Source organism: Ranitomeya imitator, chromosome 5 (assembly GCF_032444005.1).
Source record: "Ranitomeya imitator isolate aRanImi1 chromosome 5, aRanImi1.pri, whole genome shotgun sequence".
Classification (NCBI taxonomy): Eukaryota; Metazoa; Chordata; class Amphibia; order Anura; family Dendrobatidae; genus Ranitomeya; species Ranitomeya imitator.
This window is the reverse complement of record NC_091286.1, coordinates 379,985,710-380,003,435: the sequence shown is the minus strand read 5'-3', so window position 1 is coordinate 380,003,435 and position 17,726 is coordinate 379,985,710. Positions and strand designations below refer to the sequence as shown.

Sequence of the window (17,726 nt, the reverse complement as noted above, 5' to 3'; positions counted from 1 at the left end):
TAGGGTGTTGTCCGGTCTAAAATGATAAGTCTGCAGTCACTCTGTGTCTCTGCAGACTCCTAAATCCCCCAGCGCATGCAATGTGCACTGTGAGAATTCGCCAGTTTCTGAGCCAGGAATGGGCAAGTGATGCATGCCTTATGCATACTCCCAGCCAGAACCCAACTAGTGGGCATGGCCTCGTTCCGTACACTTGTATTGAGCGAGGCCGTGCCGGCTAGATAGCCAAGCCCACATCACTAGAGAGTGTACGATCTCGCTAAATACAAGTGCATGGAGTGAGGCAATGCCCACTAGCTGGGTTCTAGCCAAGAGTATGAGTAACACATACATACCCTCCGGTCCCAACTCAGAAACCAGCGAATCCTCTGAGTGAGTGTACTGGAGGGATTTATAAGTCCGCAGTCACCCAGCGTGACATTTTAGACCGGCAACCCCTTTAATCACAAAACAGAAATCAGAGAATCCTCAGCCCCATCACTGGAAAAGTCTGTGTAATTGTGGCTCAGCACTTCACCATTAACCCGCACAATGTTCATCGCACAAGATACAACATATGCTATGTTCACAAATTGCGTTTTTCTATGGCTAATTATTATTCACATTACAAGCTGCTTTTTACAGTACCAACAAAAGCTGTGATATTTCAGAAATCTCATGCTCACATATTGTTTTTATTTTCTGGACTGAATTGTAAAACTTTTTTTTTTTTTTTAAACTGCAGCATGTCACTTCTTATTTTTGCAGTGTTTTTTTGATCCATAGAAGGCTAGGTAAACGCGTTGCATTTTTGTTGCAGGAAATCTTGCTCTTTTGGCAGTAAGGCCAGGATCACACTTGTGAGAAACTCTCATGAGTCTCTTGCCTTAAAACCCGGAACTGCCACCGGCAGATGAGCGCGCCGATCCAAGTGCCGGCGGCAGTGCCAGGTATTGAGATGCGAGACTTGTGCGAGTTTCTTGCAAGTGTGATCCCGGCCTAAAGAAGCTGCTTACAAATAAAAGGATTTGCTGGATGTTTTGCTGTGTTTTTCAGGATCCCAATGTTTAGCTTTGCTTCCACCACAGAAACATGAACAATGCAAGGTGTTAGGTTGCCAATAAAAGACATATGTGATACAATAAAACCATTTTGAAAAAAGGGCAAATTGATCAATTTATTTAGTGGAAAAAGATTTTTATGTCTGAAAAAATAGTGATTATTCTCAACAAAAAGTCCATGAGTTCATTAAAAAAATACACAATTACAAATGTAACAGCGGGGGGAGTTGAATTGGTCGGGAAAAGTTTACCTAAGATTATGGCAGAGCATTGAGTTGTAGGAAACTTTTTACTTTCACACATTGGTCAGCCTTTGAGTTGGTCAGGTATTGTTCAATTTCACACCTTGGTCAACCAATCAGCCAATGTTTACTTTACACACATCACTAATTTAAAGGGGACCTGTCTCCAGGATTGTGCACAGTAACCTACAGACAAGTGTCAGGTTGGCCCTGTTATACTGATTACAATAATACCTTGGTTGACAAAATACGTCTTGTGGTTGTTTCTTAATCTTTGTTTTCAGTTTTGTGTTAATGATATGCTCATGCTCGTGCTCGTGATATGCTGTGGTTAGATCGCGATTCCACTCATGGCTGTTAGCGGCACATATCAGCTGATCAGTTCAGCTGTCATGTGCCAGAAAAGGTGCGGGATCATCGCCGGAGCCCATATCAAACAGGGGGAGGCGCCCAATGATGGGCAGAATCCGTTAAGGGGTTAAGGATCAAAATGCTACCCTCACACTATGTTGTACTGTTTAACATGGAATAAAGAGAATTTTTTACTACTCTTAGGCAGGGATCACACTTGTGAGTTCAGTACGAGAAACTCACACGAGTCTCTCGCCTCAATACCCGGGAACTGCCGCCGACACTCAGGATTGGAGCATGCGGCTGCATGTATTTCTATGTAGCTGAACGCTCCGATCCTGAGTGCCGGCGGCAGTGCCGAGTAGTGATGCGAGAGACTCCGGCTTTACAGGGAGCGTTGTTCAGTAGTGTTTTGTTTAATATATTAACTCCAAAATATAAACTTTTTACAAAAGTTCTATTTACAGTTGAAAGAAATAAAAATTGAAACAACAAGGGACAGTGTGTTGTGCATAGCTTTAGAGTAGAACATCATAAACTGTAAATGAATCACATTATCACATAAAATATCACATAAAATATATATCAGTAACCACAAATTCATGGCACAAGCCTATCATAACAGCATAAGCCCCCCAAATCAATCATTACAACTCCTTTACCCACATGTGTATTTAAACATGGTTACTGAGCAAGCACAATGTTTCCTAACCAAGTGCTGAACACTACCCCACACCCACATGTGCATTTAATTTCTGCTTTGGCAGGGGCAATGTAATGAATTATTGGTGAGAACACTCATTAAATTTGGAATCAAGAAAATACTGAATGGGGAGGTCTTGTAAATATATTCATAAAGAAGATCTGCCGCAATACAACCTGCAAACACTAGTATACCTTATGAGACAGCACTTACTTTGACAATTCATGCTAGAATAGCTGCATAATCTTTTTGAAAGTCCACCTAGCAAGATAGCACCTCAGAGTACCTCCTCCTTGCTGATGCTGAGAGCTCACACTGCTGGGGACAAGCTGCAGCAGTCAAGCTGGGTGGCCTTAGATTGAATACGCTTGGACTCATGAACTCTCTATTCGCTGGACTCATAATGTTCACTATGCTATCAGGATTATACAGCCATTCTAACATGGCTTTTCAAAGAACGTACACCAGGCTCATCATCTCGTTAGTCTGTGAAACCTGACAGTAGGTCTAATTCAATACTGCATTAAATTATATAGGGAAATTACAATATTCTGAAATATTTTTTAGTTGCAAAGTTCAGACAGTTTTTTGCTTGGTGGATTATCTGATTACTTTGCGAACTGTGCCACAATACTGTAAACTATATGCACCAAATTAATGAAAGTGCAGCAATACAACATGCACACTTACCTGTATCTATGAATGATGGCATTAAAGAGTCGTCCATCTCGCCAGCATGTGGTAAAGTTTTCACATCGAATTCCACTGTAGCCATCAGCAGCTTGTTGTGTCCAAAGAAGAAGTTTCTCTTTGGCTGACATATCCTCTGACTCTCCAGTAACATGAATGTCAGAAATCTGAAAAAGAGTAAGGAACAACTTTTATCTTGTTCAGCATATTACCACCAGTCAATATATACTTGAGGTACCAAAAGCATTTAAATGGAGTTGTCCCACTCTGGGGAAATATTCCAGAAGGCACTGGAGCTTACTGAATCGTAACAGTGTGTATATTACACATTATTGGGATTTTCATGTGCATGCTGGTTTCAGCAACCATTACATGATTGCAAGAATGCGGTCACGTGCACCTAGGTTTTCATCTGCTTCCCTTGATGGAAGCGATGAGAAGCAATGATACTTGATGTCACTTGTCAACTACTTTAACTGGCAAACAGCGCTAAATCCCTACAACTGATCTGCTGTTCCAGTCGAAACCTAAGGGCTGAAAACAGTGGCCCACAGGCCACACCATACTGCTCCTCAATGTCACCGCTATCTTCATCCTCAGGATGCATACAGCAGAGAATACACTGATGGAGGACAGAGCCACTGGCTCCATTATCCCCCAATCAGCGTGTGCAACTGAGACAGCAGACACGATCACGTCATTACATTGTGTCTGCTGTGCGTGGAGTCAATGCACCGGTGACAGAAGCAGAGCGCTGGGGGTGAGAGCAAAGTTGAGTATGTGTTACTTTTTAGGGGGGTTATGTGGGGCTCATACTGCATATAAAAGGCTATGTGAGGGTTCATACTGTATTTAGGAGGTTATGTGAGGGCTTATACTGCATACAGAGGGGCTATGTGGGGGCTCACACTATAAAGAAAAGTTATGTGGGGCTTATGCTGTATATAGAGAAGTTATGTGGGGCTTATACTGTATATAGGGGACTATGTGAGAACTCATACTGTATGCAGGGGGTTATGTGGGGTCTGATACTGTATAGAGAGACCATGAGAGTGCTCACATTCTATATTGGGGGCTGTCTGTGGGCTTACACTGTATACAGGGGAGCAGTGTGTGGGCTTATACTATAAATAGAGAATTTCCAGCATACTTTATTCTGCTCAATATTAAGTGATATAATTATCTTATTGTAATATTAATTGTAATTAATATGTTAATATTAATACTGAGCAGAATTAATTTCGGCCTATAGATTCAGCCTCCACAACAGCCACAATCTCTCATGCAGCCCCTCGGGAATATTAATTGCCAACTTCTGCTATAGACAATAACCAGTTAACTTTGGTCAGGCCAGTTCTTCTTACCAACAGACATTAACTGGACAGAAAATATGGTGTTATTAAACTCAATACTGTTGCATACTTGGTATCTACTGTAGCAAAAAACTTTACTGTTCATTTTTGTAAACTCCCATACATACAGCATTTATTTATTTTACTCACTTACAGTATATAGCACCATTAATTCTACAGCGCTTTACATACATTATCACATCCTACATAATTCATAAGTATCACTACAGAAAGTGCAACAACTACGACTATTAGGGAGACATGAGGGTCTTATAATTTTGGTGCAGAATGTCCATGTACTTATGACATCAGCCTTTTGACTGCTACTGTACCCTAAACAGGGTTATCCGGTACTATAAAATGTTTTGCCACCTAATCACCTACTGTAACGCAGCATTTCTACAATATGCTGAACTTTCATTTGAAAAGAAACCCCGTACATCTGGCAAGACTTACTATTTAATATGTGATGGAGATGGAGGACAGTGAATAAAGGAGGAAGGTGACTCGGTGAGATGTAGACCAGCCTGTAATGGTATATAACACAACTATGGTAAACGTAGCATCATGGACGCTAGGAAATACCCAACATGATGGTCCTAAAAGCAAATCAAGTACTTGAGGACATGTAAAGGGGTAATTCTTCAAAACATGAGGGGAGAATTTATTAACCCGACATGTCATGGTGTGCCAGCTGTGTGCCTCTTTAATCGCTGCTGGTCAACCACTAAGATGCCGCTGTCAATCACTGATTAGATCTAGGGATGATGTTTGGGAAAGTGTAAAATCCATGTATGAACATGCTCTTGCCACATCGGCCACGTTTACCAGGCGGCAGGGTGTTAAGGCCGTGGTTGCCGCTGGGCAGCGCAACCGTTGCTGTGCTAAAACGTAGCTCTGCTGAGACTTCCTGCTACCTTTAGCTTTGTTCGGGCATTTCAGTGGTTAAATTCTATTAGGGCTCTGCTGGAAGCAGGGGTGGGGTTCCTTTCTATTTAAACCAACTGCAGTCAGTCCATGGCTGCCAGTTATAGCCGTTTCGGCAGTAGTATTAGTGACTTCTGTTATTGACCCTGGCCTGATCTCCCGTCTTTCCTCTCGATCCTCCCTGTGTTTTGGGGGTTCCCCAGCCCTGATGTGGCTTCCCCTTGTTTGCCACTCCTCCTGGCCGGCAATCCGGCATTACTGCCCTTCATGATATTTTGTTAGTGTTTAGAATGCTAATACACTTGTGTATGGAGGAGGCCTAAAGCCGTACTTACAAATACTCAATGTTATGCACTTTCATTTTATAGCCAAACAGTGTATATAAAAATCTTGATGCAAACCTGCATTGGAACAAGAAGTAACCATAAGGATTTCTTTGTAGCGTTTACGTAATAGATAAAAACCTAAAATATTTGCAGGGCAGCACTATGTATTAGCCAGTACAGCTATCATCGCCGATCGGGGCACGGGCACATATAGCACTGGGTTACTGCTCAGACAGTAGGCAGTGCCACCAACTGCCCATGTAATGGCTTCTGTGGTATGCCCAAGGACACTGCTCAGTCACAATAGCAGTGTCGGTGTGTACTGACCACACTGCTCCGTCTGTCCTACATGTGTGCCATAAATACCAGAGCTCAGCTGCTGGGAGCTATTCCTGTGTAACTGTGAAGGTCTTAGGCATAAGCTTTACTAGTTTGCAGTAGCTTTATTATGATCTCGGGAGCTGGCGTTAACCATTTATCATGCTGTTACTCAGTAAACATTTGGAACAGGCATGCATACAAGATGTGGCACAGGAGAAGCAGATTATTGGCACTCGTTCTAGTTACCTGGCAGGCTGGTGAGGGACCGCAGTGCACCTGTGAATCTTTTGGCACGTGAGATGGAGATGTGGCAAAGGACGGCCTCGCAATCTCACCAGCTGTGAAGTACCTGGCATACACAACACAATCACTGCTCTTCACTTTTGTCACCCCCTTCACATCACTTTTCTCTCGTTCTTCAAAAAAGCAACTTGTCCGAGTTTTCCACGGTGCAGTCACGCGGTCAATGGAGAACAGGCTGGAAGCCTTTCTCTGAGGACAGACATCCGCATAAGGAAGGAATGTTAGTTTATTCGGAATGTTTGGGAAAGAAAGATGTCTGGTCACAGCAAAGTTTTCCAGAGAAATAACTTCCTTTTGTGCAGTCGGCTTCGTGTGTCGATCACAGTGAAATATCACAGCGCTGTCCCCGGCTGAGGATCTACTGCTGGAGCCATGCTTGGGGGACCTCTGCCCATCACTGGTACCTCTGGGGTAAGCTCCACCAACAGACACCACAAAATCCTCAGGGTTACATCCATCTTCTGTCTTCTCCACATCATCATTTGTGGCTTCAGCTCCGCCACAAGTCTCTGGCTCTTTCCTTTTGTCGGATTTTCTTCTTTTGAAAAACTTTCTTCCTGAAGAATTCTTAGCAGGAGTGAAAGGAGCCTTTGCTGGATCAATATAGCATTCCTCCTTCTCAGCTCGCACACATCCACAGACATTGCCCATTTCTAGAGGAGTCAGATCGCATCTCTCTGTATCCCGAATCTCGGACACGGAGCAGCACAGTCAGGCGAGCATCCTGATTCTTCCCAGAGATCACTCCCTAGCTCTGCTGGAAGCAGCCATGTTGGTAGCTGAGAAATGCACACGTAATAAATGTCATGGCAGCGTGCCCAGTCCAGGCCTGTGTCTGATTAGCCGCTGACTTATTTCTGGCCACCAATCCTCTTAGACAAACATATAATTGCCTGTGTGCTAAAGTATGAAGTACGACAGATTAGCTGTCACAGGCAGGGCACAAGCCGCATGTGACTGAGAAGTGCCACATACATCTTACTTCATGTCACAGAGAGTGACTCATATTAACCTTTGGAGCCATTACCTGGACTTACCGGGAACAAATAAAACAGAAAATGAGGTAAATGACTTATGTTTATAAGATATGTAGTATGGGGGATGGGAACACAATCTCCAAATGACGCCGCTGTGATTGCCATGTGAATCAAAATGGCAGCAGGGCAGTCTGATGGTGAGGGAAACACAGATGTTCTTTAGGGGCATTTTCTGCTTCTGAACAATGCCCCTTTCTTTGTGGGGCTTGGGGGAGGATCACTGTTCTTTTCCTTTTTTGGGTCGGTGGCATTACTGTCAGTTCGATGAGGTTTTCCCATAGGCTACTCTATAAGCCCTAAGATAGTATCACAAATTGTATCCTACAAAATGACACTAAAAATGCACAGGAAAACACCTTAAATTCATGGGGTTGGCTTTTTTTTCAGTAGCACGCAAAAATTGGTAACATTGTGCCCCCGAAACAACTTCCATGCACATTGAATTTGATGGCCTATTTTCAGAGACCGAATTTGAATTCTGTAAGATTGATGTACTCATCACTATTCTCTACCTGTACCGTGGTCTGTAATTATACATACTGTGCATCATGTACTGTGCTGCGATCTACATGTACTATACTGTTCTCTAATTATTCACTGTACACTATTGCTCTTCATCTGTGCTACAGTTACTATACTATTGTTTTACCTCTACAACTTGTATTTTACTGCCATTTATTTGTGCTGCACATAGTTGCAGTGCATTCTACCTGCACTACCTGGACTGTACTGCTTTCTACCTTTACTCCATGCAATACTTACAATTGCTACTATAGGAACTCTGCAGATGTCTAACTGTGCTTCATTTACTGCAGTGCACTCCAACTATACCAAATTTTTTTTATTTCAGTGCAAGATGTACTATGCTGTTTTTTAACCTGCACTACATATAATGTACTTAGATAATACAATGCTTTCTTCCTGCACAATGGGTACTATACTGCTTGCTAGGTATATGTGCCCACAATCAGTAAACGCTGCGGGTTGGGCACTGCGTACTTGTGTAGCGTCCAACCCGCAGCATCCAGCTGTTACAGCATAGTGGATGGGATTTCTAGAGACGCCCGCAGCTTACCTGCGGAGACGGACATGCGGCGCGTCTTTCCAGACAACAGAATGTCGATTTCTCTTGCGGAGAAACCACTGCCAGTTCCGGATCGTGGCCACAAAGCCGAACAATGACCAGAGATGAGCTGCTCCTTTGCAAAGTTATTGAAAAAGGCTTCTTTTTATTAATTAACACTGTTTACACCATCCAGGGCCCTATATAATCTCCTGCCACCAACCAACAAAAATATTTACAACTTTCAACAATTCTTTTTAACATTTCAACTTAGAGGTAATCTGTCACTGCCCCATCTGAGAGCAGAATGATATAGGGGCAAAGACCCTGATTTCAGCAATGTGTCACTTACTGTGACTGCATACTGTCATTTTGATAATATTACTGTTTTATCTGTTGCAAATCTACCAGTTCTCTGAATGTTGAGCTCTGTATAACCCCGCCCACACCACTGATTGACAGTTTACTGAGGACACTGTGCATAGACAGAAAGCTGCCAATCAGTGGTGGGGGTGGGGTTATGCAGAGCTCATGAATATACTTGACTACCTAGCAACAGGTTTACTAGTCCTACAGTGATAATCTCCTGCTGATAAAACTGTGATTTTATCGAAGCTACAGTAAGCAGCCCAGTAAGTGACACATTGTTGGGATCAGATTCTCTGCCCCTACATTATGCCGCTCTCAGATTAGATGGCAAAAACCTGCTGACAGATTCCCTTTAATACTGAATTATGAGGACAGTAACAAAACTATAATCTTATATTATTCCTGGCAGTAGCAACAGATCTAGTGTGCAACAGTAAAGGAAGAATCACTCATTACTTGGAATACAATTTTACAGTGACATGCTGAAGGTGAGGCCTAATTTTAGCACCTTCTCCATACATTAGACAGTAGAGAGACAGTAGAGAGCAGGTGGCTTCTATTTCTGAAAGTAGATCTTATTGCTATGGCATTGGTAAATAGAAATCAGAGCTTAAGTGGAACGTATATTCAGCTTGTTATATTAATAAGAAAAGCAAAATGTTCTACATGTATGTCACTTATATAGAGAAAATCAATATTTTAATTTCCTGGAATATGCCACAGCGTGTGAGGCTTAATTAGGAAATCTTATGATCCAAAACAGTCTAACAAAACACTATGCACACTGTCCGGGCTCTTTATGACCCAATTGTAGGTCTAAACCCTAAATCAAGTTACTGGTTATTGCAGTCTGTAATATTTTAACTATAAGGATGAAAGACTGAGGTGAGTGAATAACCACATTAGCAGGTTCTCCCAACATAGAGTAAAACCATCGGCTCTAAGGCTTTGTGCACACGTTGCGTTTTTGCAGTTGTTTTTTTTCCGCGCATAAATTGTCCAGAAACACTATGGAATCCTTATGAAAGGTAATTCAATGACAATCCTGAAGGGTTGAGCAAATGATCAGTAAATTTCCGTGCGTATTTTCAGTGCGTTTTTTTTCTACAGCATGTCAATTCTTTTCGCATTTCTGTAGCGTTTCCGCACCCATTGACTTCAACTGAGTCAGTTAAATCCGCAGCAAAAACGTAGGTGTAAAATTTTTTGCAGATCTGCTGCGGATTTGCTGAGTTTTTGTATTGCATTTTACCATCTTTCTATGGTGTTTCACACGGTCATCTGTGTGACAGCATGGGAAACACCGGCGTGGTGGTTCTTATCGGCGGTAACGCTACCGCTAGCAAGACAGACGATCAGAGAGCTGCGGGGTCATGCTGTCAGATGTCAGCGTGACCCCACAGCTGTGACTGTCACCCGCGGTAATGCTACTGCAGACCGTCGGTCAGAGTGTTGCGGGATCATGCTGCCAGCGTGATCCCGCAACTGACTGTGACCCACAGCGGTGACCTGCTGTAAAAAGCTGGCGTGGGCCGATGAGACTGCAGCTCCCGTCGTGCTATGTCTGCTGTCACTGATAACAGTGACAGCAGGTGCCACTGATGGGAGATGTAGTCTCATCAGCCAGCACCTGTGCTCACAGTTAAAAAATATATATATAAAAAAAGTGAAATTATATACATATTCTCATAAAAATAAACATTATACTCACCTTAACGCCCAATCTTTGATGCCCTTGTCTCCTAGAAATAACGTAAAATACTAAACCAATATATACTCAGCTGTCCACCGTAGTCCGTAATCCCAAGTGTCCCACGGCGATCTCACGTGTAGAACAGTCACATCGGGAGATGTGACCGGTCTACCCGGCCGCCGGTGATACACTGACAGGAGGTAATCGCTCCCGCTGTGTATCACTGAGCTGCCGTGAGAGTTCACCAGCTCCGGTGCTCTCACTTACGGCACAGCTGCATGATAACTTTCCCACGCAGCAGTGGTGCCATAAGGGAGATCACCGGAGCTGATCAGCTGATCAACTCCAGTGAACTCTCTCACGGCAACTCAGTGATACACTGCGGGAGTGATTACCTCTTGTCAGTGACTGCTCTCAATGTCATCAGGATCATCGTGGGACATTATGTATTATCTTCTCTTCGGACAGGTGAGGAATACTGTGGTTTATTATTTTATTTGTGTTGCAGGAGATGTTGCCGTCAGTGGATTAGGTATTTGGTGAGTATGGTTTAATTAAGATTAATTAAAGGGTCTGTGTGATTATTTCAAATAAAGGACTTTATTCTGGGTGTCTGTGTTTTTATACAAAATCACTATGGGGTTACTAATGGATAGGTGTCTTATGAATGCTTCTCTCTTACTAACCTGTTGGCTTAATGTCACCGGACAATACAAAGGTGACATCAACCCCACAAATATGAACCCCACTTGATCCTGCTACAGGGCAAGTGAGAAAAGCGAGGCTAAGTGTCAGAATTGACACATCTTATAGATGCTCCTTTTCTGGGGCGGCTGAGAGGTGATGTTTTTAGTCAGGAAGGGGCCAATATCCATGGCCCCTTCCTAGGCTATTAATATCAGCCCGCAGCTGTCTGCATAGCCTTTACTGTTTATTAATTATAGGGGTACCCCACCTCATATTTTGGGGGGCCCCCATTTTAATAGCCAGTAAATGATAAGTACACAGCTGTGAGCTGATATTAATAGCCTGGGAAGCTCCATAGGTATTACCCCCTTCCCAGGCTATAAACATCTGACCCCAGCCATCAGCTCTCCCTCTGCTGGTTATTAAAATTACGCAGGAGCCCACGTAATTTTTTTTTTCTTTAAAATTAACAGTTGCTGTCTGGTTCAAGCCTATGTACGTTCCTTCTGCTAATGCTCCTACATAGGCTGGTGACAATGCGTGTGTAGGTTTGTGTGTGTTTGCTTGCAAGTGGTTGTGTTTACTTATCGGCTAAGGCTAGGTTCACATTGCGTTAACAGCAGCCCGTTCAACACATGCGTTAACGGGCTGCTGTTAACGCAATTGCCGATATGTCGTCGCACTAGCGCAGATAGAGCTAGCAGATGCTCTATCTGCGCTAGTAGTGATGGACCCGGAAACGCTGCAGCCCGCGTCCCAGGGTCCGTCACTCAATGACGGCACATCGCTAGTGCACGCCCATTGTGGGCGTGCGCTAGCGATGCGCCCAACATTGGACTAAATGGCGGTGCCGTGGTGTAACGTAGTCCGTCTAATGGACGCCAAAAACGTAATGTGAACCTGGCCTTAGTAATGAGGGTGTCAGGCTGACAACTTTTCATTACTAAGCCTAGAACTATATGTCAATGAAGGCTGCTGCCCTAATCCCATTACCCTGATGCCACACTGCATGAGCATGAAAAAGGAGGTATTGAGCCAAGAAATTACATCACAAAACTTTAAAAAATATATCTTTATTTAGCTCAAAAAAAGCCTTCATTGCGGTACAAAAACGCATGCAAACATGCATACAAAAATGTGGCAAAAATGTACCAAATCGCGTTTTTCCTGCCAAGAGATGCAGAAATTTCTGCAAGCAAATACTCAACATGAGCACATAGCCTTGCTCCTCTTGTGCGCAGATAAACCTCTGGCCTGCACACGTATACTTTTATCTGCTACTACACCAGCACATGTGCATTACAGAACTTTGCTCCACCACACTGTAGGGCAGATCAAAGTGCATTCCTGTGTTTTAAATGCGCAGGAACGAGCATCATCAGCATCAATCAAAGCAGGAGGGCGCAATTGTGGGGATAGCAGGGGCACAGGGCAAAGGCCAGCAATGTCTACGGAACCGGACAATTAGTACACAGCACCGGAGAAGTAAAAAATGTATTTTTATGATATGAATGGGGAGTTAGGGCTTATTTACAGATGGCTGCGATACAAGAAGAGTTAAAGGTGGTGGATTTCGTTAGTATTGGTAAAATCTGCTGACAAGTTCCCTGTAAAATATACCTGTCGATTCAGGAGAAATTGTAGCAGGATGTCTGCGTCTCTCTAGGCCCTCCCTCTTCTTCTTCTCATTTTCATAGAATCTTATGAGGAGCAGCTGTCATATCCTCTCACTAAAGGGAAAACCTAATTTAGGGTATGTGCACACGTTGCGGATTTTGCTGCGGATCTGCAGCAGTTTCCCATGAGTTTACAGTACAATGTAAACCTATGGGAAACGAAATCCGCAGTGCACATGCTGCGGAAAAAAACACGCGAAAACACAGCCTTTTATTTTCCGCAGCATGTCAATACTTTGGGCGGAATCTGCAGCGTTTTTACACCTGCTCCAATAGAAAACTGCAGATGTAAAACCACAGCGGAATCCGCGATAAATCCGCGGCGGTTTTGCACTGCGAATTTATCAAATCCGCTGCGGAAAAATCCGCAGAGGAGCTTTCTACGTGTGCACATACCCTTATACTACTGACAGATCAGAGACTAGATCTGGAGTGAGACCATATATAGACCCAAAACACCACTGACCCAAATATCCTGACACACCTGACATATCCCAAGCTGTAGGACACAAGATTTTAAACATTTAAAAATCTAACTGCTATACAGTGCCTTGGTAGATGCCGTCCATACGCCATTTAACGCCGGGGTCACACTTGCAGGTGCAGCGCGAATCTCTCGCCTCAATGACCGATACTGCCGCCGGCACTTGGGACCGGAGTGTGCGGCTGCATGTATTTCTATGCAGTTGCACGCTCCGTTCCCGAGTGCCAGCGGCAGTGCCGGGTATTGATGCGAGTGACTTGTGCGAGTTTTTCGCATTGCACTTGCAAGTGTGACCCCGGCCTTACACTGACAGTGCTCCCAGGTTAAAAAGATTATATACAGTACATTAAGGAATAACTGTCATTCCAATTGTGTTTTTCCTTCTTAAATCAATAGTGTAAATGAAAATAAGAAACTTTGTAATATTTCTTAGCAGGGAAATATGCTTCTATCTCTGCTAGTTCTTAAATTTAATTCTCAATATTCTCAATTCATTGCTAAAATTTGTCTTCAGTGAATACAGATGTTCATAAAACTAGGATAGGAGATTGCAGTTGGTGCTCATAAAGTTCTATGAAGTAATATAACTTTCAGGAGAACTTGCAGCAGAATGGTAGCCTCTAGCTCCTCCCTCCATAGAATTTTAAAAGCACCAACTGCCATCTCCTATCTCAGTAATGGGTACATCTGTCTTTACTGAATACAGATTTTATCCATGAATTGAGAGTGAAGGATCAGTCCAGGAGGTGAGCTATGCAGATTTATCTGATAAGATATAATACAAAGTTTCTAATTTTCATGTGTACCAATGATTTATGAAATAAAAATTAAAACAGCAGTTACACATTGGATGGATGCCTCTGACAGATGCTTCATGATACTATTTTTACAGTATTGCACAACACTTTATTGAATTTGTATCTCAATGGATTTATATAACTTAAAGCAGAGCTTCGGCATTTTTGCTTTATTGTCTCCATTGCTATTAATCCCTTCCCGACATTGAACATAACTGTATGTCCTATTTTCAAGAGTTCTGGCAAATGGATGCAACAGCAAGGGCCAATGACAGCAGCGTCTTTAGCTGTAACTCTGTAAATGCCACACACAATAGTGACAACAGCATTTAAAAAGGCTGTGAGAGAGTGGAGACTCCCTCTCTCACCACACCGCAACCACCACCACCCTTCACCAGCGACAAATTGTTAATGGATGTTGTAATGCTAATGATGGCATCCCTACATGTACCCCCTCCCTCCTCATGGCAGGGATGGCGCCGATATACTCTCCGCCCCGGTTGCTCAGCGTTTTCTCCTTGCAAAGAACAGCATTCTGGTCCCTTTGGGCCTGCGCATGTTGCCTCTTAAAGGGACTCACGAGTGCACTTTGGAAATGCCACCAGCTAATAGCTGTAGGGAGGTAAGCGCACAACACCCTCCATAGTGTTAATTTGAGTCTATCCTTGCTAAGTTAGTTGTCAGGCCCCTGAACCGATCCCTGAACCTATTCTGCTAGTACCTGAATCTGTTGTACAAGCCGCTTACTGAACCTGAACCTGCGCCTATGACCCATGTTGTATAACCCGGAACCTGTTCCCGTTGCCTGTGTTACTGGAACCTGAAACCACTCCGGCAGAACATGAGCATAAAACCACTCTGGCGGCACCTAAGCCTGATAACGTTCCTGATGTACCTGAACCCGCACCGGTGGTAGCTGAGCCTGACACTGCTCCAGCGATACCTGAACTTGAAGCCACACCGGCGCTGCCTGATCTTGGAAGCCAGACCAGCGGAACCTGAACCCTAAAGTCACACAGGCGGTACCTGGACCCTGTAGCCGTACCAGCAGTACCTGAAGCAGCATCAAAGGTATCTAAACCCTGACACTGCTCGGCGGGACCTGAACCTGAAGACCCACCAGCGGTACCTGAACCCTGAAGCCACATTGGCGGTATGCGAACCTTGAAGCTGCCCAGCTGGTACCTGAAGCAGAAGCTGCATCGGCGGTATCCGAAACTGAAGCACTACTGGCGGTATCCAAAACTGAAGCCATTCCGGCAGTACCTGAACCAGAAGCCACACCGGTGGTATCCAAAACTGAAGCCATTCCGGAGGTACTTGAACTAGCACCATTGTCTGTCCTGGCTAGTGTTCTAGAGTCTGTACGGTCGGAGCCTGTTCCAGTATCAGAATCCTGTCTTGCCTTTGACACAGAGTCAGTGTCAATTATGCACAGTGACCCAGAATGCATGATGTCTGAAGAGAGTCCAAATCCCGTCTTGCCAGTTACTCCAAGCCTGTGTCCGTGTCTGTGATGCTGACCCCTGGGGTCAGTAGCTGCAGTGTCAGGGACTGCCTAGAAGTGCTACTTGGTGGCTACCTGCAGCTCAAGCCTGACCACCATCAGGAGACACAATGGGTCCACAATCCACATGTGTGACAGATGTCATGACAACCAGAGGTCAAAGAATAACCTCTGGGACTGCCAGGTAGGTATGATAGGCCCTGTCATAAGCAGTGTCTTATAGACCTCCTGTCAGTACATCAGTGCAGAATATTAGGCCACCCATCAGACTATGAAATATTCAAGTTCCATAGAGTGACTAAGTAAAGTAAAAGAGAAAAATTATAGAGAACTTGTGGTGTAAAATAACACTACTAACATAGGGGTTTATCTTCAGGTTAATAGTGTTCGGACACCATGCGGCTCCAGGACTGAGAGCTCCGTTGCCAGGTGGAAAAGAACTTTATTCCTCCGACAGCTTTGCGCTTTCAGTCATAGGGGTGCGGCGCCGGTTTCAGTCACTGCTCAGTGTATAGAGAGCGGCGACTGTAACCACAACCCGACACTGTTACAGCTGTTACCATCAGCGGATGGAAGTTCTCAGATGGTGACAGAACACAGCAACACCATTATTTTTATAGTATTTTGAAATCAAATTAATGGGGGTGGATCTGTAGTACCCAGCTACAGCAAGTACAGATTTTTTGGAGTTGTTTTTTGTCAACTTTAGGCCACTGCTGGTGATAGCTGATCCACAGGAGTGCCAGGTGTTGCAGGCCACCAACAAAAAAGTAGTGGCCAAACACTTTAAGAAACAATAAGTTACAGGAGGAGACACATCAACACATGGATTTACATAAATTCAAATAGTAAAGTCAGATAGGACGTAAATATAAAAGGGGTCTTTCAGGACTTTGAGGATAGGTCATCAACGCATTATTAGTAGAAAAAAAAAGGCCCTTCATAGTTTATCCATGCCAAGCTCCATACATACAAGTGAGGATGTGACAGGTGCTGCAGCTCAGCCCTTACTAGTGAACAAGACTCAGCTGCAGTACTAGGCACAACCTCTGCTCCGATGATCAGGAGCGATCCCAGGAGTTTAAGTATATGGACTGGATCCATTCAACGTTAAGTCAGACTTACAAAATATTGCATTACTTGTATTTCATGTGTTACTGCTATTTCATGGTAATACAAGTTTTGAATATTGCAAAACTCTATCATTAATAAAGCATTACAAAATCAGATTTTCAAAGCATCAAGTACATGTGTATAAAAAGTTAAGGTACATTTATGGTAACTTTGCTTCTTACAAGCTCGAGTGAATTCCACAGCTCCAGGGGAGCAAACTGTAGCACTTAGCTACTGGCTTGAAATATGTAGGCAACACACAGTCTGCTGAATGGGTTTGTACATGTTAATGCACAATGTAACTAAGATTCTGAACTTGGTATAAACACAATTAAAGAAAAAACAACAGACATTAATTAAGTTAACATAGTTACCAAACCCATAGAATCTACAGCGTGAGAGGAATATATTAAAAACTCTAAGACATGGACCTTAAAAAAGCAGCACGGGGGCCGTATGTGACCCACCTGGCTCCATTGTGCGGCCCTGAGCTCCCGAGATGATCGCGTCCAGGGAGTCAGGGGGACCGCCGATGCCAGTGCGGCCAAGGATGCACATTCAATTGAATTGTATTGCGTTGCAGAGACATCTGTCTACACGAAAATACCTATATCGGTCACCGAGCAATCAGAGGTCGGTAGCTGATATCATTGTGCCCTTCATGGCAGCACATGATGTCATTTCTATAAGCTGACCCGGCTGAGAAGGACGCTATTTGCCGAGGGGCAAGGTCAGGTGAGAAGAATGAGAAGAATCTTTTTTGTTTATGTGTATGTGAAAAACGGCATGTTGGGAGACATTATTACAAAAAGAGGGCCAGGATGGGGACATTACTACAAGATGGAACCAGGATGATTCAATATTACTACAAAATAGGACCAGGGTAGGAACGTTACTACAAGAAGAGGACCAGCATGGGGGATAGTACAACAAAATGGGACCAGGATGGGGACAACACTACAACAAGAGGACATCACTACAAGAAGGGGATCAGTATGGTGGGCATTACTTCAAGAAGGGGACATTACTATAAGATGGTGACCCA

The 17,726-nt window shown here is 43.7% G+C and overlaps 1 protein-coding gene across 3 annotated transcripts in view; it reads right to left on the bottom strand.

Moving 5' to 3' along the window:
* Positions 1-17,726, bottom strand: part of DST (dystonin) — a 750,022-nt gene that overhangs the window by 370,537 nt on the left and 361,759 nt on the right. For all 3 annotated transcript variants that reach the window (XM_069726740.1, XM_069726743.1, XM_069726742.1), the window contains one exon: positions 3,027-3,193. In XM_069726740.1, coding sequence (XP_069582841.1) covers positions 3,027-3,193 — 167 coding nt within the window. The remainder of the gene's footprint in view (positions 1-3,026; positions 3,194-17,726) is intronic.